This window comes from Panthera uncia (genome assembly GCF_023721935.1).
Source record: "Panthera uncia isolate 11264 chromosome C1 unlocalized genomic scaffold, Puncia_PCG_1.0 HiC_scaffold_3, whole genome shotgun sequence".
NCBI classification, from domain to species: domain Eukaryota; kingdom Metazoa; phylum Chordata; class Mammalia; order Carnivora; family Felidae; genus Panthera; species Panthera uncia.
Window position 1 is genome coordinate 29276225 of NW_026057584.1, and position 23250 is coordinate 29299474.

At 41.1% G+C, this 23250-nt stretch overlaps 1 protein-coding gene across 1 annotated transcript; it reads right to left on the bottom strand.

Moving 5' to 3' along the window:
• Nucleotides 1-5605: 5605 nt before the first annotated feature.
• Nucleotides 5606-23242, bottom strand: FASTKD2 (FAST kinase domains 2). Its single transcript, XM_049615062.1, has 12 exons — nucleotides 23081-23242; nucleotides 21462-22282; nucleotides 17960-18063; nucleotides 17160-17268; nucleotides 16746-16869; nucleotides 16335-16474; nucleotides 15029-15201; nucleotides 10919-11082; nucleotides 9442-9651; nucleotides 8958-9042; nucleotides 7163-7277; nucleotides 5606-5801 (listed from the first exon to the last, which is right to left on the bottom strand). The coding sequence occupies exons 2-12, from the start codon at nucleotides 22182-22184 to the stop codon at nucleotides 5682-5684; spliced, it is 2067 nt and encodes a 688-aa protein (XP_049471019.1). The 5' UTR covers nucleotides 22185-22282; nucleotides 23081-23242; the 3' UTR covers nucleotides 5606-5681.
• Nucleotides 23243-23250: the final 8 nt, after the last annotated feature.

Genomic DNA, 23250 nt, shown 5'->3' on the forward strand with positions numbered 1-23250 from the left:
AGAGGGAGACACAGAATCTGAAACAGGCTCCAGGCTCTGAGCTGTCAGCACAGAGCCCGACGCGGGGCTCGAACTCACCGACTGCGAGATCGTGACCTGAGCCGAAGTCGGATGCTCAACCGACTGAGCCACCCAGGCGCCCTGAGGATCCTCGTCTTAACTTCTTTATATCCCCCCATTATTCTAGGTATACACTAAGCAAGCTCTTGGTGGTTATCATGAATTGCTAAAATGCTGTTTGGAGAATCAAACATTAAGAACGGATGGAGGTGAACTCATGATTTGTTTTCTGATTTTAAGTGTAATACATATTCATTCTTGCAAATATTAAAAATAAGGTATGAAGAAAATAAAAATCACAATTCTGTTTTTAAATTTTTTTAATGTTTATTTTTAAAGTTTATTTATTTGGAGAGAGAGGCAGCACGAGTAGGGGAAGAGCAGAGAGAGAAGGGGGGAGAGAGAGAATCCCAAGCAGGCTCCGTGCTGTCAACGCAGAGCCTGACGCAGGGCTTGAACCCACAAAACTATGAGATCATGACCCGAGGCAAAGCCAAGAGTCAGACACTCAACTGACTGAGCCACCCAGGTGCCCCAAATGTTTATTTTCTAGAGAAAGAGAGACAACGTGGGTGTCACGTTGGAGAGGGAGACAGGATCAGAAATGGGCTCTGCACTGACAGCAGAGAGCCTGATGTGGGGCTTCAACCCACAAACTGTGAGATCATGACTCCAGCTGAAGTAGGACAATCAACCTACTGAGCCACCTAGGTGCCCCCATAATCACAATTCTATTCAGAACTATCACTCTCTCCATCTTTCTCTCTTTCCTTCCTATCTTTTTCTGTACTACTATGCATTATATAAGCTGCTAAGAAAATTTTTTTTTATTTATTTATTTTGAGAGAGAGAGAGGCAGAGTGAGAAGGAGAGAGAATCCCAAGCAGGCTCTGGACTGTCAGTGAAGAGCCCGATGAAGGGCTCAAACTCATGAACTGTGAGATTATGACCTGGGCTGAAATCAAGAGTTGGACCCTGAACTGACTGAGCCACCCAGGCACCCCTAAGCTGCATGTTTTAAAAATAGTATTCGGATCCCAATATGGAGTTGGTGTTTGCTTTTCCATTTAATATCATTGTAAACTTTTCCCGTCAAGTAAATTGTAGCACATCCAGATATTTTACAACTATTAAAATGATGTCTTAGAACAGTGCTTCTCAAATTTTAATGAGCATACATTAACCTGGGATATTGTCAAAATATGGGTTCTGGTTAGTAGGTCTTGAGATGGGTCCCAAGATTCTGCATCTCTATCAACCTTCCAGATGACGCCAACACCATGGGTCCATGGACCACACTGAGTAGCAAGAGCTTAGAAAGTATATATATTCCAGTAATGATGAACACACATAATTTTCAATGTCTGGCTCATATGTGGCGAAATATCACATCAATGGAGCAATAAGAATCCTTACACACAATGCAGGAGTAATGCAAATATTTATCACGTATATACTCTGTATGCATATAGGCACAAAGATCATTAAAAATCTAATGCTGGTCAATTTCAATCCATATCAATATTTCTAAGACTCTGGATGCATGCACCCAAAGGACATTCCACAGAGACAGAAAGCAGATCAGTGGTTTGCAGGGAACAAAGGGAAGGGCAAAGAAGGAAGAAATTTTTAGGGGTGGTGGATATGTTCACGATCTTGATTGTGGTGATATTTTATATGTAAAATCTGATAAAACTGATCAAATTGTACACTGTAAACATATGCAGTTCATCGTCAATTATGCTTCAATAAAGCTATTTCTTTTTTTAAATCCAGGAGGGAAGCCACAAAATGCATTCCACAAAGGTATTTACATTCCTCCAGCAGTATACACAAGTGTGTGCCTCATTACACCTATGGCAGCATTGTAATTCTTAAAAGGAAAAAAAAAAAAACAAACCACTGCTAATTTGAAAGGCAAACATACCTCATTTGTTTGAACGTGCATGTCTCTGATTAGTAGTTGACTGAAATTTTTTCATGTTGATCAGCTCTTTGCTCATTTTTCTTTTGTTATGTTAGTGTTTCTTACCAACTGACAGGAGCTCTTTCTTTAGCTATCTGTCGAAAATATGTCATCTATATTTTCCCCTCAGCTTGATGTTCACCTTTGTGTATACTTGATGGAATGTAATATAAGTAGACATTTTAAAGAAGCCCAAGAATAAAATCATCATAATAATCATCTTGACACTGCTCCAAATACACACAAAGCTCAGAGTCTGAACACGGAATCAGGTATAAAGAACATGGAAGTCTTCTCTTTTTTTTTTATTTTTTTTTTTTCAACGTTTTTTATTTATTTTTTGGGGGACAGAGAGAGACAGAGCATGAACGGGGGAGGGGCAGAGAGAGAGGAAGACACAGAATCGGAAACAGGCTCCAGGCTCCGAGCCATCAGCCCAGAGCCTGACGCGGGGCTCGAACTCACGGACAGCAAGATCGTGACCTGGCTGAAGTCGGACGCTTAACCGACTGCGCCACCCAGGCGCCCCCATGGAAGTCTTTTCTAATCACCTAATTTCTTTCATGAGGTGAAAGACTGATTACCACAGACTACATCAGAAGCAAGCCGTCTATATAAACACGTCAACTTCTAACTTTCACATTCATGCTTTGGTTGGTTGTTACAGTAAAATAGGTTGGTTCATCCTTTCTAGAGTGGAGTTAGTGGTACTAAGATACAAAATGTTTTGTGACTTGATCAAGAGCAGTCAGAATTTGAATGTATAAACTCCCACCTTTTATTGAAACCTCTCAGTGTATGAGAAATGAGTCCATGAAATCAAACCGGGGGTGTGTGGTTTGGGTTTTTTCGCTTGTTTTGTTTTGTTTTGTTTTGATCAACTGAATACCAGAAAAGGAGAATATGTAAATATCCTCCTGGAATGGGAAGTAAATGTTTCTATCCTGAGAAGACATATATTATTACTTAAACGTTTCCCCTTCACCATACCTGGAGTCTCACAAGATTGTTTTTAGACCAAAAACCAATGAAGAGTGCCAACACTGGTAATACCTATTTAAAGAGAGATGCCTTTTTATGTACCACGACAACTGGTACAGATGCAAGAAAATGACTTCCCCAAAAGGTAATTACAAGTATTCATAAAACTGTCCCATCCTGGGCACCTGCGTGACTCAAGTCAGTTGAGCGTCCAGCTTTGGCTCAGGTCATGATCTCATGGTTTGGGAGCTCGAGCTCCGCATTGGGCTCTCGGCTGTCAGCACAGAGCCCACTTCGGATCCTCTGTCCCCCTCTCTCTCAAAAAAAAAAAAAATTGTCCAATCCTTTGACTATGAGCCATAATTAAGCCACTAGAAGCAACAGATACACAAAACATTTAAAGAATGAATTTTAGTTTCTTTAGTCAAAGATTTTCAAACTTCATTCTGAAGCTTATAAGGGTTAAAATCATTTGGCCGAGGCCACAAAGCTAAGTGCCGTCCAATCTGAAGCCAGAATCCAGATCTGCTGAGACCCAAGCTAAAGGGCAGTAGAGGATGAAATGAAGCAGCAGCAATCAATGATGGGGCTTAGACTCCAGGAAAATCAAGTTCCTGGAGCTTTAACCTCCTCATGCATAAAATGAGGTGAGTTAAATGATTGCTAAACTTCCTTTCACCCCAAACCTTTTCTAAATGCTGGATAAGTGGGTAAAACCTCAAGAGTTGCAGTCCTGTGCTGGAGCTTTATTGCCACTCCAGGGTTCCTTGACTCTTAAGCCCATGTCACCTCAGGCTCACACTCCAGCCCTGCCCTATGATCTGCATCGTCGTGGCAAATAATCTATCTTTGTTTTAGAGATAAGGAAACAGGGGCCCCAGGAGGATCATAAAGAGAGTTACCATACTGGGAAAGAATACATCTGAATACTTGGCCGGGTCTGGCAGAGAATAAGATGTCCAATAATTGCATGTCTGTGTATTTGGGGTGTCTTAGTCCATCCGGGCTGATATTAACAGAATGCCATTAGTTGCGTGGTTTATAAACAACAAAAATTCTCAACAGATCTGGAGGCTGAGAAGTCTTGAGATCAAGGCTCTGGCAGACTGTGTCTGGTGGAGGCCCTCTTCCTGGCTCACAGATGGTCATCTTCTGTGTCCTCAAATGGCAGAAGCACCAAGGGAGCTCTCTGGGGTCTCTTTAGGAGGACCAACACCACTCATGAGGGCTCCACCATCATGGATTAATCACCTCCCAATGCTCTACCTCAAACACCATCATGCTTGGGTTAGGTTTCAACATAAGAATTAGGAGGGATGACAGAAACATCCAGTCTTTTGCATTGGGATAAAATACTTATCAAATTACATGGCACTCGGGTTTCATAAATGAAATTCACTATATCCACAGTGAGTCAAACACTAGGTAGACAGCTATACTGCAAATTTGAATTTTTTTTTTTTTTAACATTTATTCATTTTTGAGAAAGAGAGACAGAGCACAAGCAGGGGTGGGGCAGAGAGAGAGACACACACAGAATCTGAAGCAGGCCTTTAAGCTGTCAGCACAGAGCCCGATGAGGGGCTTGAATTCTAGAACAGTGAGATCATGACTCGAGCCAAAGTTGGACACTTAACTGACTGAGCCACCCAGGCGCCCCTTGAACAAATGTTTCAATGAAGGAATAAACAAGAAAAATATGGGGGGGAGTGCACCTCCAGGTGGCTCAGCCGGTTAAGCATCCAACTCTTGATTTCAGCTCAGGTCATGTTCTCACAGTTGTGAGACTGAGCCCGTTGGGCTTCATGCTGAGTGTGCAGCCTGCTTGGGATTCTCTCTCTTCCTCTCTGTCCCTCTCCGGCTCACACTCTCTCTCTGAGGGGAAAAAAAAAAGGAACAAACATAACTGAAAAATAGCCCTCAGCTCGGACTCACAACATAGCTCAGCTATATATTTAATTTAAAAGACTTCCTGAAATGGTGGGGAGAGGGGAAGAAAGGGAAAAGGAACGACCTCAATAATGGCAACAACAGTTACATGTCAGCAACCCACAGCCTAGCAGTTTTAATAAATTTGGACTCGTTGCCATGTCTGTACTGTCTTCGCTGTGCAGTTCTTAGTGTGGCTCACGAGCCACTTCCACCTAGAATGCCTGTTACAAAAGCAGACGCCTGGCCTGCAGGCATTTGTCACATCATTTCTTAAATTCCGTGATTTGAGCACTGGGTCCAATGGCCACGTGGCCAATGATTAAAAACGCAGTCCGTGCCTGAATTCTAGAACAGCGTATACAGTAAGAGTGCAAACACGCAGGTCTCGAACGCAAGGACTGCCCGTGCCACCTTAGCTGCTGCCCTTCACAACTAAGAAGCCAGTGTTCAATGCATCAAAGCTCACGAGCCAAAATAAAACCTCATGAATCTGTCACATATCTGTGCACTGGAGGAAACAGGTTGGGTTGGAAAAGTGATCCCCCTGGAGTTTTCTTAGCACCTTCTAAAATGCCAATAACAACATTTCTCCCACTCTTCAAATTAATTTTAACAGTGAACTGAAGTGATACTTTTTGTTATAGTGACTAGTCAGGTAGATTCCACTGACAACTGAATTGCAGTCTTTATTAAAGTTATTTTACAAATTTATGTCTCCCAATATGAAAAGGCAGCTTCCATTTTAACACGTGCTTTGCAGATTTACATCAGCAGTAGGAAAGGCTTCAGCTGAATAGAGTTCAGTCTTCAAAAACGTGACTACGTCCTTCATCTGCAGTCTTTCTATCTCCCAGTTATGGACCTTACCAAAGAAAGGAGAAAATGATCAGTTTGCAAGAAGACAACAGGCAAAACAAAAGCTAGTTTCGAGATCCAAGCATATCAACGTAATATCAAGCCAACTGCTCTTCAAAAGCAAGTGCTGGGGCGCCTGGGTGGCTCAGTCCATTGAGAGTCCAACTTCGGCTCAGGTCATGATCTCACAGCTCGTGAGTTCAAGCCCCGTGTCAGGCACTGTGCTGACAGCTCAGAGCCTGGAGCCTGCTTCGGATTCTGTGTCTCCCTCTCTCTCTGCCCCTAACCCACTCGCATTCTGTCTCTGTCTCTCTCAAAAATAAATAAAAACATTAACAAGAAAAAATTTTTAAAGCAAGTGCTATCTTATGATTACTCATATTTTAAAGGGTTAGTAAGAGAATGTGCTAGGTAGGGTTGAAGAAAGCTCTATCAGTGAAAATTCTAAAAAGTTTAAAGGTCTCTGGGGCACGTGGGTGGCCCAAATGGTTAAGCATCCAACTCTGGATTTAGGCTCAAGTCATGATCTCATGGTTTGTGGGGTAGAGCCCCATGTCGGGGGCCCTGCTTGGGATTGTCGGTCTCCCTCTCTCTCTGCACCCCCCTCTCAAAAATAAATAAACATTTAAAAAACTAAGGTCCTCTAAAGGGTGGAAAAATCCCTTTCTTGGGATAATCTTCCTTAGAATATATACAATATCCCTTATGGGAAAAAAGCTTAAACAGTAGCCCATTAAGAGAAATGTGGCATCTTAACCTCAGTAATATACATGTAATCCATTTTTGGATAGGAAAGTATCATAATGTAAATGTGAATGTTTACATTTCACATAATATGCAGGACCAAATGAGTGGCAATTAGATCCCAACGCTAACATATATATAAACTCATTCACAAGGTTCTTGCTCCATACAGAGACATCTGGAAAGGCTGGTCACGCAAAGCTGTGGAGTTGGAATCAAGATGAGATGTGAGCTCCCCTCTTACAAGCAGCTAGCTTTTCCTGGAGACATACTTCCTACAGTAGCCTCACACCAGCCCATGAAAACAAAGCTTAAATTCTCATCTTTCCTTCCCTTAAGGAACTCTGGGAAATGAATATGATATCATGGGTCTTAAATAAGAAATTTTTCCTCTTACCAAAAAGGATTAAAGTTGACCAAATGTAGCATTTATAAAACTCCTAGTAAATGACAGCTATCAGCTGAGTAAAAACCAAATCACGTACAGAAATGTTCTTTTCCAAAGAATTACTGCAATACTGCTGACGATTCCCCTAGAGTCCTTGTGACCACCCCCAACCACAACATCCCCAGCAGAACAGACATCAGTCACTGAAGAGTATCTCGTGTGCATTTTCTTCTTACCAAGATTACATGAAAACCCATTACTTTCAAATGCCGCATTTTCATAGCAAGGAATCCTCTGGGGTGGGTTAAATCCAAACAGTAAGTAGATCTAGGAACACACAGCACAGCTACTCTGAAAACAAAAATGCACAAACGGAGACCCGTTATTAATGAGACTGCACGTACAATCTGCTGTGCTCCTGTTCTTTGCAGATTTCATGGCTGAGCTCTCTGCCAACCATAGGCCTCACCATTCCCCACTGCCCCTCCTGCCCTCCACCTCCTTGTTACTCGGCCTTTACAAACACTCCAGTACATGAAGGCTGCTTTAGAAACCAAAAGCTTGCAATAATGCTTTACGCAGCTATCCCTCAACCACCTTCAAGGATGGCTACATTCTTGATGAGGAAAATATCCAGATAGGAAAGCATTTCAAGGCTTTCCTGTGCAGTGTTCAATCTCTGACCCGAATATAATTATTTATGCTACTAGAAGTACTGATGTAGAAAAACGAAATGGCAAATGATCTCCTTGTATACACATGGTCCAGAGAGAGCAGCATCTGAAAACCAGAGAGACCAAATACAAAACAGGAAACGCTAAGAGAAAGGCCAAACTGTTAAAAAGATAAAATCTGTATGTGTAACAAAATATGGAAGGCATAATTTGTTTTTTCATTGTTCTTGGCCTTTTGGAAAGATTAAGTTGGCTGGGGGGAAAATAAGACATTTGTATCCTTTCTCTCTTCTGTTATACTTTGGCTGTTATCTGAGATAACATAAGAGAAATTTTATCTTTTAAAGGAATGCTCACATTCCTTACTTCTCCTCAGGACTTTAGGCTGAAAGCTTGTACATTTATTAGGCCAGAAAAATGGAGTACCTGAAAAAGAACAATTAGCTTTCACAGAGGTCACAGAGAAAGCTATTCCTTCAGGGGAGATGGGTGACAGTACAGGGAAGATCACAGTGAAACAGATGGACAAGGAACAAGCTAGATGGATGCAGAAAAGGGTAAAGTTAAAGAGTCGTATGAGAATGGAGAGGGATGAGCAGGTTAAGAGTTTGAACGCCTACAGATCTGTTTCTATAACTCTCCCTACGTGCATGTCCTATAAAGCAATCGAGAGACAGGTTCCTCGGGGTCGGGATCCACGTCTGCCTCTACTTCGTGCACCCCGCAGGGCCTAGCAGAGCCTTTGTACGAAGGCTGACCGAACACGGGGTGTCACAACATGACCGGAAGCACCTGCTTCACTGGCTCGGCAGGACATCCTCTGGGGCACAGTATCACAATTCTCCAGAGACACACGGTTTGTAGTATGCGAGTCAAGGAAACGGCTTATGATTAACTTCAATACAGTCTGACCCATACACAATACAACTTCATTAAAAAGCTAAAGTTTCTCTACCTTTGGAAAGATCCTGGTGGTAGAACAAAACATTTACTGGGTATTTAATTTTCGTAGATGCCTTCATTTTTTATGATGACTATTACACTATCTTGTCAAAAGTTTATACTGCACTGATAGTTTCAATTATGTTGACATTGTTTTATTGTAGTATTCAGCTTTAAAACCTGATTTTTAAAAACTTCCTATTAAAAAAAAAACACACACACACTGCCTATTTAACAGCTCAACTCCAGTCCACTGTCTTTAATCAATGTCCACATTTACACCTAAGGAGATTAATGGATGAGAAGTCTCTTGGTACATTATAAGTTCTACACAAATATAAGGTCTTAGTATTGTTACTGCCACTTATTATGAAGTCTTTGAGAATTAAGATTTAAATGAACATATGCAAGCAACCTTTGAATATCTGCAGAAGTTACCGCATCCATATGGGAAAATGGAAGCACTTGACTCCTGTTAATATCCATTCTGACTTCAAAATCTGAAAGAAAAGAATTAATTTTTCAAACATTGCTCAAAGTGATTTTCTGTTTCAAAATGTATGCTACCACTACTAATAACGATAACGGCATCAGACAAAAACTATGTCGAGCTTACCACGTGCCAGACTCTAGCCTGGATTTCACACGTATAATCTCATTTATTCACCATAGGAACCCTAGGAGGTGGGCACCACGTTTACTGCCGCTTCACGGACAAGGGGCCGGGGGCTGGGGAGGGCCCGAAAACGCAGCACGAGTACGCACAGAGCAAGAGCCCAAATCAGGCAGCCCAGTCTGGGGCCAACGCCGCACTAACCTGCTGCGGAAAACCCATCTTTGTCCAAAATAAAGGAAAATAAATAAAATACGATAGAGGAAAATGTCATAAAGCCCCATACCGATATGGTAATTATGTGGCAACTGTACATTTCTTAAGAAGTATCCTTCTCCCAGGAGGCTACTTAGTGCTTCTGCCACCTTCGCGTTTGGAGATAGCGGTGTGGAAGGCAGCGGCGGCAGCGCTAAGTCTATGGCCTTGGGACAAGAAGTGTCAAGTTTTAGGCAAGCGGCCAAAATACGAAGTTTGTGAACGTTCCTCTCTATGTCACCTAAAAAAAAGAGAAAGAAAATCTAGAGTTAAGAAAAAATATTTAGTTACCAAAAAACACTAGTGCCACAGTTAAGACATTCTATTCACGTACGTATGTTTCTGATTATTTGTTTCCTATCGAGAGGAGTCTTCGTGTCTCCCTAGTTCCCAGAGTCTAGATCAGTGCCCATATCAGTTCAGTCTAGATCAGTTCCCAGTGTCTAGATCAGTATTTGATGACCTCTTACAGTTTAAAATCTCTCTCAAGGTGATTTAGTCTAAACTCTTCACTGAGTGATGAGGGAATGCCCAGGAATGTTCAAGTGCCTCATGATTACCCAAAGGCAAAGTCGGGACTAGAATCCAGGTTTCCTGGGTTCAAGGCTGCTTCCCCCACAGTAACCGCTTAAAAAAAATCAGCACGTGGCGTTCCTCCTTCACAATTCAACTTCAGAATTTCCTAACATTGTTTTTTCAAAGAATTTAAACTTCTCTGTTCTCAGACACATGATCAAATTTTGTACATCCGGCCAGATATTGTTTTTCTTTGCTTAATATAAAAGACCAAAAGTCAACAATTAATTTCGTTTCAAGAGTAAATAAATTCACTACTTTGGGAACTATTTGATTGCTTGACCTAGGGGGTGTATCCTCATTGTAGGCCACGAGTGATAAAGTGTTTAGAGCTGCAGAAGCTGACTGAACTTGGCTTCAAAGGTGATACGTAAGGATTAGGAATTACAAACATCTCTGATCAAGGCATAGAGAACACCTTGAACACTCGGCCTTTGTACAGGTGCAGACAGTGTAAATAAAAGGAACAACGGGGGCGCCTGGGTGGCTCAGTCGGTTAAGCGTCCGACTTCAGCTCAGGTCACGATCTCGCGGTCTGTGAGTTCGAGGCCCGGGTCGGGCTCTGGGCTGATGGCTCAGAGCCTGGAGCCTGCTTCCGATTCTGTGTCTCCCTGTCTCTCTGCCCCTTCCCTGCTCATGCTCTGTCTCTCTCTGTCTCAAAAATAAATTAAAAAATTTAAAAATTTAAAAAAACATTAAGAAAAAAATTTTTAAAAAAAGGAACAATGACGACGTGTTTCTTATCCTTGCCTTCTGTATCTGGGATTTGTCATTAGAGGAGGCTGGTTTGCTGGTTTAAAGCATCGGACTTCAACTTCATCATTTGTGGTGCTGTCCTCAGTAGCATCTGCTCCACCTATGACCCCGTTCGGAATCACAAGGCAGCCAGGGTATTGCCTTATTTTAGTCACCATTGTACACCGACGCCATACCTGATGTCAGCAGCTCATTGATGATGTCCTTTTGGAGAAGCTGATTAATAAGGGCCAGGGGAAAATGGTTCATCAAGCAAAATGAAGACACAGCTTTCAAGAGGTTTTCAGAAGAGATGTGGTGAAGGTAACCAGTCAGAGAACGAGCCATAGCTTCCTGGAACCTTCAGGGGAACAAAGAAAAGTCAGCTTTCAAACATGAACAGAACACAAGGTCATGGTGAGGCGAGTTAGGTGCCAGAGAACCGATGGCTTTAAGGAGTCCAAAGAAAGGAAGTAAGAAAATCAGACTGGCAGGAAGTATTCACATGTCCCTCAGGTCAGGTGGCTACCTCATAATAAATATAGATTCTCAATAAATGCTAGTGAACTACTGTCATATGTCTTATACAGAGCAAATACTTCATAGGCTTTAACTCATTTAATCACTACTAAAGCTTTATGGGGTAGGTATTCTTATTATCCTCTTAAAAAAAGACAAGTAAAAGGTTCATTGAGGTTGAAGAACTTGTCCAAGAAAAAACAGCCAGGAAGTAGCAGAGACAGTGTTGGAACCCAAGTTGTCAGGCTCCAGAGCCTTTTAACCATGATACTGGATTTGTACAATGAGTATGTCTGTAAGGCCTGAAACACCACTGTAGATTCTCCAGCTATCAATATTCTGAGTTAAAAGTAAAAGAACTGCAAGCCTAATCCTACCACCCAGAACCAGTGTTATACAGTGTAACAAAGCAGTTAAACATGCATGAAGAGAGGAAAGAGCACGGTAGGTGAGGTCACTTGCCCAGGGTGACACTGGTGATAAACAGCACAGGCAGGTTCTGAACCCAGGTCAGTCAGAATCTTAGACAGCAGCTATCTATCATTATGGGACATGCAAAGTACTGAGATAGCACACAGCAAAGTAAGTAGATAGAGCTTTGGGGATAAAGAGAATTTCAACAAGTGGAAAAGACAGGAGAAGGGAAGATCATTTGAAACTGAGCAAAGAAATGGAGCCCTGAAAGCGCGTGCTATCTGTGCTATTGTAAGGAGCTGGTGGGGCCACGGTGCAGAGCAAAGGCAAGCGCGCCCGTGAACGAGCCCTTTGCACAGTGAGCCTGTAGAGGAAAAAGTCTCAGATCAGCTGGTAGGTCCCAGGGGCAGCAGGAGGGGGTGAGGGAGACAGTGGAGGCCAGGGCAGGCTGAGCAGGACTGTGGGAGTTACAATGGGATGGGAAGAAGGGGAAAGATCCCAGAGAAGGCAGTAAGGCGAGAAAGGGCGGGCTGCAGATGACCGCTTCTGGAGCCTGGGTGCTGATCACCTCTCGAATCTTCTCATCCCATTCCTGCCGTTCCTCGTGTTTTAGCAGCACCCAACTACGCGTCCTTGCCTGCACATGCTCTGCTGTTTCTTTCCTCCCAGACTGAATATGGAGTCCTTTCTGCTCAGAATCTTCCTTCCTGCTTATCTTCCTATGGTTACCTCCTACTGCTCCATCTTCTAAGATCTGCTTAGGAACCACCTCTCCAGGCAGCACTGCTTGGCATTCATCCTGAACTTCCAGGTCACCAGGCTGGCTAGTGTCCTGGCACAGTCTTCCTCTATTGCCATTTATCCTGCATAAAATTCTCTCACTCCAATTTCTATGCTGTATTCAATTGCCAAAATCTACCTTACCCATTACATAGAATCCTGGCAAAAAAGGATTGTGTCTTGGGGCGCCTGGCTGGCTCGGTGGGAAGGGCACGGGACCCTTGATCTTATGGTTATGAGTTCAAGTCCCACGTTGCATATAGAGATTACTTAAAAATAAAATCTTAAAAAAAAAAAAAGGATGTGTCTCATTCATCTTTGTCCTAAGTAGCCACGTGCTCAGTATACGTTTTCTGACTAAATAAACAAATTTAGATGAGGAAGACATGAGAAAGAGAAGGTTAGCAGAAAAGAATCAAGAATAATGAGTTAAAAACTCACCCTGTTGGGTGCATTAAACATGTAGTTTTTTACGTGTTAATCAGACCTCAATAAAGTGGTTTAAAACATCACTTCACATAGTATTTAGTAAACAGTAAATAACTGCTGGAGGAGGAAGAGGAAGGGGGGAGAAGAGGAGGAAGAAAAGAAAGAGAAAGAAGAGGAAGAAGATACATGATGACCACATGCAAACCACAGAAGTCCTGGAGTCCAGAGGCACACTAAGGACCAGAGATGCAAATCTGGGATTATTTACAGGGTGGTAAATACAGATCAAGAAGAAACCAAAGGACTGAAAGGACAGCTTAACCGTTACAATGTTTTCTTCCTTGGGTTTCAAACCCAGGAACATATTCTGGATTTAACACACCCTGTCTCCCAGAGGCCATCACATAAACAAAATGATTAACGTACAACATGTGGATATACAATACGCTCAGCCAAATCTTCTACCGCTCTCTTCCAGTCAACTTATTTCCCAAATGCTCTGAGCTGGCCTGCTTTTAAAATCTTGCCACTACAGCCTAAGACCCCAGCATCCTTTCTCTCTCTTCCGGAGAGTGTTCATTTGGTACCTACCATTTACTGCCTTCCTCTGGATATCCAGCCCTGTCTCCTTAAGCGGGGTAGAAGAACAGGGAACACAATGTAACAATTTCGACCAAGTTGTCTCTTGCAATGCTTACAATAGGCTGAAAAACTCCCTAACCACCCAGTGCTTTTTCTCCTAATACCATGGAATCTGTGCAGCTGTTTCTGGAGTTTTAATTATCACTGCTTGACGGTGTTTGTCAAGAAAGTGCAGGAGGTACATGGGAGCCAGCCTCAAAGACAAGCGTGGGAGTAGAGAAAGACCAAATTTGGGGGTACTTTTAAACCTTTATTAGATGCCTATTCAGTGCCAGGTCTTGTGCTCAGTTCAGAATAACAAGAACCTGGGCCTCACCCTAGAGAGCTTTCCAACTGAGAAGCAGAGACAGGCTTATTGATAAGTGATTACAACTCTGTGTCAGGGCTCCACCGGAGATTCATAGATATGACAAGCACAAGGGCTCTGATGGGGACAAGTAGGGAAGGCATGGGAAATGCAGCACAGACTGAGTTTTTCAGTACGATGGAGGGTATAGTGGGCAGCTGCTTTTCAGTGGGCCAAGAATTCTTGGGTTACGTGCTCCAAAGCGACGGGCATGTGACCCAAACCCAGTCAACCAGACTTGCTGTTTTAGAAATTTGAATCCTGAGGGAAAACCACAGGGACAGAAAGCAGCTGCAGTCAAGTAAGTTACCTGATGGCAAAGTGATGGCCTGTGACTCTTGCCACTGAGACCCTCAGAACTGCCCTAGTTTATTCCTGCCAGCCTGTGACCTACGCTGTAAGTTTTTTTTGTAATCTAACAATTACTATGTGCCGGGCACTGCTTTAAGAACCTAACACAGGTTAACTCATTTAATCCTCATAACAACCCAATGTGATTAGAAATAATTCTTACTTCTGATCCCCATTTTAATAGATGATGAAACTGAGGCACAGACAAGTAACTTGCTGACAGTTAAGTAGCTAACAAATGGCAGAGCTGAGATTCAAACCTAAGCAGACTCCGGAGTCTGGGCTTTTAATCACTCTTCTAGCAAGTGACATTTTATATGCATTTTGGGTTTCAGTGAATCCAATCTGATCTAGAAAGGGAGAAAAGATGTTCTGGGTGGAAAGCAGAGGTATGAAAGAGCCCAGCACGTCTGAGGAGCTGCTGTATTTAACAGAAGTGCATGGTTGTGGTTAAAAATGAAAATTATAGAAAGCAGTAGTCTGGGACCAATTGAATAGTCAGAGTGAAAATTGAACTATGAACTCAGGAGCTGAGGCAATAAGCTGGGAGAGTTTGAAATGAAGACTCCTATGCTGAATTAACAAATATGTCATAATGAACAAAGAAACAAGCAAGGCAAAAAAGAAAAAAGAACAGCAAAAATAAAATAAAATAAAGTTCTGTTTAACTTCTCAAATAAAGTATACTAATGTTTTATTTGTTGATATAGATAATGACCATGGATCTGTTCACTTGTAACAATCCATTAAGATTATGATAATATGTAATCTTCTCTTGAAGTATGTTATGCAGCAATAAACAAATTAAAAAAAAAAAAGTACATACTCTTGGGTCTGGCATTTGTAGAAGTGATTGAGAGAAGAATACACGTGAAGAATAGAGATAATGCTTTTCATGTTTAGAGAAGCAGGATCATCTATCACTTTTTTCATGAACAAGTCCATCAAATCAGTATGTCGGAAGCCAAGGTCTTCAAGTAAAATGAGGAGAAAGAGAACCTTTAAAAGAGTGAATTGAGGAAAAACTTTTAATAATTATAGTATGCTACCAGTAATCGTTTTAGATCTCAAAAAATTTAAACAGCAATAGAACTGTCTGAAGAGAATATTCTCCACAAAGAAACAGTTCTCTCTTCCTCACGAAATCTGTTCCAGTAATTCTTGAATCAGATATTAATACTATCTTTTTATAAGCTGAGAACCAGAGCATACAATGGTTTCCATATTTCTAAATCATTTCCTATAGGTTTTTCATACAACAGATATGAAAACTACTTTAAATACACCTTTTCTGAGGTTTTTCAAAATGACTGAATCATTTTGAACTATTCCCTCTTCCAAACCCAGACACTTCCTACATCCAAAAGGAAGAGAGAACATGTAAGAGGGAACTCAAAAATTTCTCTATTCCACATTGAGCTGTACAAATGAGAACAGAGATGAAATACTATGATTAAATTAAAATTTCCAGTCCACTTCTCATTTTCCTCTTGGAACTTCTCACAATTAGTGCTTCTCTTTCCAAAGAAAATTTCCATGGCAATCTCAATATATACTTTACCCTCCAAGGTAAAGTGAATCTAGTGATCTAACGCAATTACCACTGCTTCGTCACAAAAAGAAATTTTTACCAGCTGCTTCTAGATATTTATATTGCTAACACAGCCCCCAAATTTAAAGGTTCTTACTCTGGAGGAAACAAGACAACTTTTCATAAATAGAAAATAGGCATGATCATTAAGTAATGGCATTTTATTCTTCCAAATGCATAAGCCTGTCACATTACCCATTTTTATTATTCTAAATCTAAAAAAGTGAAAGCAGAAACAGAAATAATCCTAATTATCCAGAGTACCACACAACTGGTTTTTTTTGAAAAACAAATAGAAGAGCAAACTTTGGACAATATAATTTTTATTTCAGAAAGATAGTCAAAAGATTGAATAGTATATTAACAGGTAACTCCTAGACATAAATGATAAGGAGCTGATTTTTCAAAAGTAAATCCAACATTGGAATATTTTGCTCTATTAACTGCTATAAAGCTGATAGAGAAATACTCAGAATGGGAAATGAATTGATATGCTTCTCCCAAGTTTCTGAGGCTTATTCTAAACTGCTAACAAACTTACTTGTTTTAACTTCCAGATGTCAATAGTTGTAGCCACATAATCTGCTATTCCCTTAAAAAGATCTAAATTACGGTATCGGAGGTCTCTGCAAGACTGCAGTATGTTGATCAATACTTTAAAAGGACTCCCATGGATATTACCTTTAAGAATGAGTTAAATAAACAAACAAAAATTACCACATGGCTTTGAACGTAACATCCAAGATACTCTACACTCGATACTTTTGTTTCTTTAGAAAAAAAAAAAATAGCACTGTACTTTGTAAAAAACAAAGGCAAAAATAAAATTCAGATCTAATCATATCATCAGATAGTGTCTGTATAACAGCAAAGATCTTAAGACAAACAAAACAAATACAGTCCTCAACAGTAGGTCAGATGCTAAGAATCATGAAAGAAAAATTCCTCTTACCTAGGACCATCTTACTGCATTCATTCAGAAGTGTAATAGAGCGGTGATTCATGGCAGCTAAAGCCTCAAACATGTGCTGGCTATTCAAATCAGAAAACCTGTCTAATTCTCTCAAGGCTTTCATCTAAAGAAAACAAACTTTAATTTATAACTTGTGGCAAAGTAAAGTAAATTTATCTTTAAGTAAAAAGGATAAAGTTTGAGCAGAATGACTCAAATAGATACACAGGTTAAACACATATATTTGTATATACAAAAAATATAAATCTGCATCTATTATTTCACTTTAGCAAAGTTATAACCCAAAAGCACAACAATGTCCTCCTAAAAAACTGACTTCAGGAACTGATAGCAGGTCGTAAGAAATTTTTTTTTTCAAATCCTGCCGCTAGAGGAAATCCAAAATGTGTTTACCTCCAGTTTCCTTTTAAGAGCAATTGGTGCGTCTTTTCCAACACATTTCATCACAACTTGTAATGTGAAGACACGTTCAATTTTCCAGACTTGCTGATCGGCTAGTATCCTGTAATTATACACAATAAACACCACAATTCTAGTATCTGAAAACCAAAGTTATCTTAGAAGTCATTTGGTCCTGCTCCTAATTCTAGGCAAGGAAGATGAAGCCCATAAAAATAATGTGCCTTCCCACGGGGGAGTGTAAGTAGTTAAAGATGCAGGGCCAGCCCAGCACTGTCCTCTCACATTATTCTGCTACCATTATGAATAAACAAATCACATCAGGAGATTATAATAAGACATCCCAATGCACAGTCAATGAAAAAGGAAACTAACTACTATCCTCACAGACCTATGGCAACAGATCAGGTGCAGCAATTTTATAAATTATAAAACTCAAGCCCCTTTTCAGGCCAAGTCAGCGACACGTAACCTCCCCATGGTGCCCAAATGACCGTGATGAGCGGAACACATGTCAATTCTCCCCCAGCCCACATCAGTACTGTGTTTTAAGATCAATTTAGAATTCACTATTACCCACACTTTTTTTTAATGGTAGACCCTAAAAGAAGTATTATTTCTAGCTTTTCCTGATCCAGAGTCAGGATTTGAAGTTTACTAAGGTACTGAAGATTATACTACAACAAAGTCTCCCCCCACCCAAAAAAGGCAGGTCAGCTTTCCTCTTGGTTTTTGATTGGAGATATAAAAGGGATAGAGAATGCCACATGAAGAAAGCGTAAGACAGGACTCACCGCACTCCTGCTCGAAGAACATCCACATTCTTGCATGGCTCCATTGCCTCTAAAACAGTTGACAAAACTGAAAGACATTTCTCATCACACTCATTGATACGTTCCTATTGAAATATAATTACAAGAACACTGCAGATGATAAGCCCAGAGCAGACGATCTCACCAAAGCAAAACTGCTGAACTGATGCTTTCAATTATATGACTAAGTATCAAACCAATAATTCATAGCCAGCCCACAAGAAACAACATCTTTGGGAAATGAAATGTATTATGTAGTGAATTTCCCAAATAACCAACACACGCTTTTGTGCACCAACACTTTTTACATTCATCATTACCACTGAAAATCCATTTGGTACTGATCATATTCAGAAGCTTCTGAAGTAACTTTTATCAAACATTATTTTGACTTCTTCTTAGGACTCAAGTTCAGCATGAAGACAGCAAATGCAGTAACGTAAGAGCTACTGAGGTATACACGGTAACCTGTCCATCCCCAAAGAAACTCAGATAGCTGTTCTCTTACAATTTCTCTCTGTCCTTTCCCGGTTATCATATCGTAGCTTCAGTTGTGAATCTTCTGGTCCACATCTGCTATCACATTTTACCACTGGGTCCCAAGGGGGGCTCCAGGCCCCCAGCTCCATCTCTCAGATCTCCTGGATTAGGGTACTAATCTAGATTCTAGGAATGGCGGTGGGCATAATTCGGAAAGTTAATAGTGACAACACAGTGTATCTAGTACTCTACGACTTAATCACAACCGGTTCATACACCTCACAAAAGTAGTTGTGAACACATGTGAGAAAACTTGGGCTGCAAGAGGTATGCTCTTCTGCTAAAATGGCATGACCAACAAGGCACAAAGTCTTAGGTTAGAACCAGGTAATGAGAAGAAATGGAGAAGGCCGAAAGAAAAAGAAAGGTCTCATTCCCATGGGAGGGTTTCCATATCAATTTGCAACATTCCATCATTATCCGCTGTGAAAGGAAAGACCAAGTGACTGAAGGACAAATTCAGCAATGACATACTGAGCTTTCATCTCCAGCCAAACTGTCTTTACAACATTCCAACAGGTCAGCAAGACACAACTGTACCTAAAGATATACTGACTCCAAATATCCACTGCTCATACCTCACCAATGCAGAGGCTAAGCTGATGGGGATACTTGTCCAAAATCCAGTAAGAGCATTGCTAACCAGGTGGTGACTAACTGGAATCACTTTTAAATAACTGTGCAGAGAACACAGTCTACCAAATAAATAGAATAAAGGCATATTCTGTGGTTTAAGCACACACACACACAAATCAAAACTCATTCTTAATGAAGGATGGATGGAAATCAGAGTAACATAAAAAGTTAAACACAGTTATATGCCTATGAGCTTAATTCTTCAATTCTATAATAGGAAGGACTACACGTGAGATCATCCTCAAGAAATTTAAAAATTATTGGGACACCTGAGTGGCTCAGTCGGTTAAGTGTCTGACTTCCACTCAGGTCATGATCTCACAGTCTGTGGATTTGAGCTCCACATCAGGTTCTGTGCTGACAGCTCAGGGCCTGGAGCCTGCTTCGGATTCTGTGTCTCCCTCTCTCTCTCTGCCCCACCCCTGCTCATGCTCTGTCTCTCTCTCTCTCTCTCTCTCTCTCAAAAATAAATAAACATTAAAAAAATTAAATAAAAAAGAAATTAAAAAATTATTTAATCCTGATCATTGAGTTTAAAAGACGAGAGGTCCACCCTTAAAAGGTACACAATTAGTTGAATGGGCTCTCATTTCATCATCACATCTGGTGGTGTTTCCACTCATACAGTGATCTAGAATATAAATTTGAACATGTTGACACTTTGCTTAAAATACTTCATGGATCCCCACTGCCTATAGGATAACTCCAAACTCCTTACCCAGACATAAAAGGCTCTTCATGATTGAGCTCCGCCCCCCTTTCCAGTCTCAGTCTTGCCTCTGTACGCATAACCCCTCCTCCTTGACCACAATTACACGTTTCCTCCGTTCTACCTCAAACACACAACCCCGATATTCTATACTTCAGCACCACTGAACTACTTCCAGCTCCCCCAAACCTGCCAAACTTCTCTTCTGAATAGGCAATCTTCTCTGCTTCAAATACCATCCCTTTCACTATCAATCTCTCACAAGCTGCTGCTCGTTCAACTTAGATATCATCTCCTACTGGGCTTGAATCCTTGTTCTACTATGAACTAGGTATTTGCTAATTTACTCAGCAAACCAAGACCTACAAAGAGTGACATTCACAGAAAGGTAACTTCGGCCAGGTTATTTAACCTCTCTAAGCCTCAATTTACTAATCATTAGTAAGATGATAGCATCTATTTAAAAAAATTTTTTTAATGTTTATTGATTTTTGAGAGACAAAGCGTGAGTGGGGGAGGAGCAGAGAGAGAGGGAGACACAGAATCCAAAGTAGGCGCCAGGCTCTGAGCCGTCAGCACAGAGCCTGACGTGGGGCTTGAACCCACAAATCGTGAGATCGTGACCCGAGCCGAAGTCTGGCGCTTAACCCACTGACTCACCCAGGCGCCCCAGTAGTACATATTTTAAAGGCTACACTGAGGATTATATGAGACAATTCTGTTTTCAAACTTTGTACGTGTGTCTCTGCCTCAAACACTAACCCTGTACCCTCCTCCCCTGTCTCTTCTTCCCATCATGAAAGCCATCTCCTGACTAAGCTGTTAAGTCTGTTACACACTCTTACAAGACTATAGTTTTCCTTCATTGCACTTAAAGCTCCATGCGGCCGTTATTTTGTTCATAATTATATCCCCTTGCACTCAGCACAGTGCCTATAATTTAGTAAATGTACGAGTTATTAAACGAATGTTGGTTATTTTTATAATTGCCTACAAAATATTTGTCTTCCCTTCCCTTTCCCTTTCCATAGGGAAAACAGGAATGAGGTCTCCTAAATCTTTCTCTCTAGTAGCAACTGCAGTAACTGATACACTATTGATACGAAATAAATGTTAATTGTATGAATAAATGAATCCACTAGCTGTCTGACTTTAGCCAAGTTGTTTAACATCATCAACTCTGTTTTTTCATCTGCAAAACTGAGGTAAACATCGACCTTGCAGGGCTATTGAGAGGATTAATTAAACTAGGAAAAAGTGCAGGTACTCAACAAATATTAGTTCTCCCCTCTTCCCTTCTCTCCTGCCTTCCACTAACCAACATTTCCTTGTATGTTTTGTATCTCTCCTCATTTTAGTCCTCACTATTGGTTAACTCTGGAGAAGAAAAAACGGCACAAGCTTTCATAAATGTCCATAGCAAAAGGAAGGAAAGGCCCAGTCAACTTAAGGTTTCTAAATCACATATATGCAAAAACAAATATAAACTACCATTCCACTGATAATCTCTTCCAAGGAGGATACTTCTCTATTTCCCCTCAGTCTTTCAAAGTATGCCATGTCGAGAAAAACGATATTTAAGTCGCCTTTTGATTTTACCTGGACCACTCTCAGCAAAGTCTGTACCAGCAGACTGTTCTGAGGAATTCCCAGCTTCACTACAGCATGAAGACTGAACAGCAGGTGGTCACAGTGCATGATCTTGGCTTCTCTCATCACTTGTTCACACAGTTGGCTAAATGCAGGGTGGTTAAACATCAGTTGTTTCTCAATGCGTTTCTGGTCATCAGACATCCTTTTGGCAATGGTCCACATTGCTGAAATATAGTTACTACTGGGGAAAGTAGATGCTTCTGAAAATGTATCTAACACATCACTCAGAGAACTACACTCCCGAGACAGTTTTCTATAGTTGACAGGGGTTGGTTTTGTTTCCTTGGTGAGAACATCTTCATTGGAGGCCTCGTGATGAAAGTTTATCTTCAGTCCCTCGTCAGAGAAAAGAGAGTGTTTTGAATCAAAGGAGAGTCTTCTAGGACAAAGCACTCTGCTAACTGTAAGGACTGTTTCAGTGCTTACGCCCTTTGTTTGAAAGTCGTCTCTTGATTTAAAAATTAAGGCATCCTGAAAAAGGTACCTAATAGATGACTGCACTCTATTGCCAAAGTCACTTAAGAGAAGGTTTCTTAGGTTTGAATTGTATGAAAAAACAATTCTGGGTCTGGAAAATCCCAAAGGATACAGCCTCATAGTTCTGCTTGTTGGAACGAAAGTACTGAATTGTCTGAGGTTCCATAAAAAGGAACTTGCTCTGTTCATCATTTTGCTATCCACTCAAACACTTTCAACTCGCTTTAAAGTAGTCTATGTAACACAAATGCCACTTCTATGAGTGAAAGAGAAGACATGCCGTTGTTTTCCTGTGGGGGAAAGGGTTATAAAAGGAATACAAATCAAAGCAAAACTTTTACTTAAAGAAACGAAATGAATTTAACAGAGACTAAAGTGAGAACCTATGGAGACATTAAAGATTAAAACGGTAAAAGTGCTTTACCAACATGGGCTTCCTCCACATCCACCAATGTGTACACTGTCTCAGAGAAGCCAGGTTACTTTGGAAGTAGTCATCGTATAAATGAGTTTTAAAAATAAATAAGTAGAGTGGGATTTCTGGTGGAAAGTGTTCCCACAAAGTTTCCTTTTAAGAAAGGAATTTTATGTTACCATTGCCTGGAGAGATCTTCAATGAGAAAGTTTTAACGTTGGCGGATACTTTTTTTTTTTTTTTTAAATGAAATTTATTGTCAAATTGGTTTCCATACAACACCCAGTGCTCATCCCAACAGGTGCCCTCCTCAGTGCCCATCACCCACTTTCCCCTCCCTCCTACCCCCCATGACGGATACTTTTCAACATGAAGATTTAGCAACTGCCAAACCCGGACTTGTAAGAATAGGGACTGGGACAAGTAGAACCGCTGAGGAAAGGAAGCAATAAACCAAAGTGACGCTTGCATGCGGCCTGCGCTTAGGAGATAGATACATGAGCCAGTATCACCAGATCTCAGAAAATGTTAGGAGCCAGTGCTGAGCCACCCAATATTAACCCACCTCCCTAAACTTAATGCCCGAGCAACTCCTGAGACTTTTCTCCAAAAAGCAAGAAGTCTATGGTACAGGGCTGCCAACTGTTCCCGCCTATGCTCGTCGCCCACTCACCTGAGGTCAGAACCCCGTGGTTCTATACAGGCGCAGCCATGACAGCTTCCCCGCGAGCTGCGCGTATCGCGAGGTTTTACGGATCCCTCATAGGTCAAAAAGCTTCCGTTCGCGGTAGTTGGCGAGGTTAACTTCCTGAGAAGAAAGCCTACCAAAGAGAATGACTAGTT

Coding starts and splice junctions, on each gene's coding strand:
- FASTKD2 (XM_049615062.1), bottom strand. CDS start 22,184: ATGATGAACAGAGCAAGTTCCTTTTTATGGAACCTCAGACAATTCAGT. Junction 16,870..17,159: donor CTCTTAAAAGGAAACTGGAG/GTAAACACATTT, acceptor TGTTTTCTTTAG/ATGAAAGCCTTGAGAGAATT. Junction 5,802..7,162: donor TGGGTTTTCATGTAATCTTG/GTAAGAAGAAAA, acceptor TTCTTTGGTAAG/GTCCATAACTGGGAGATAGA.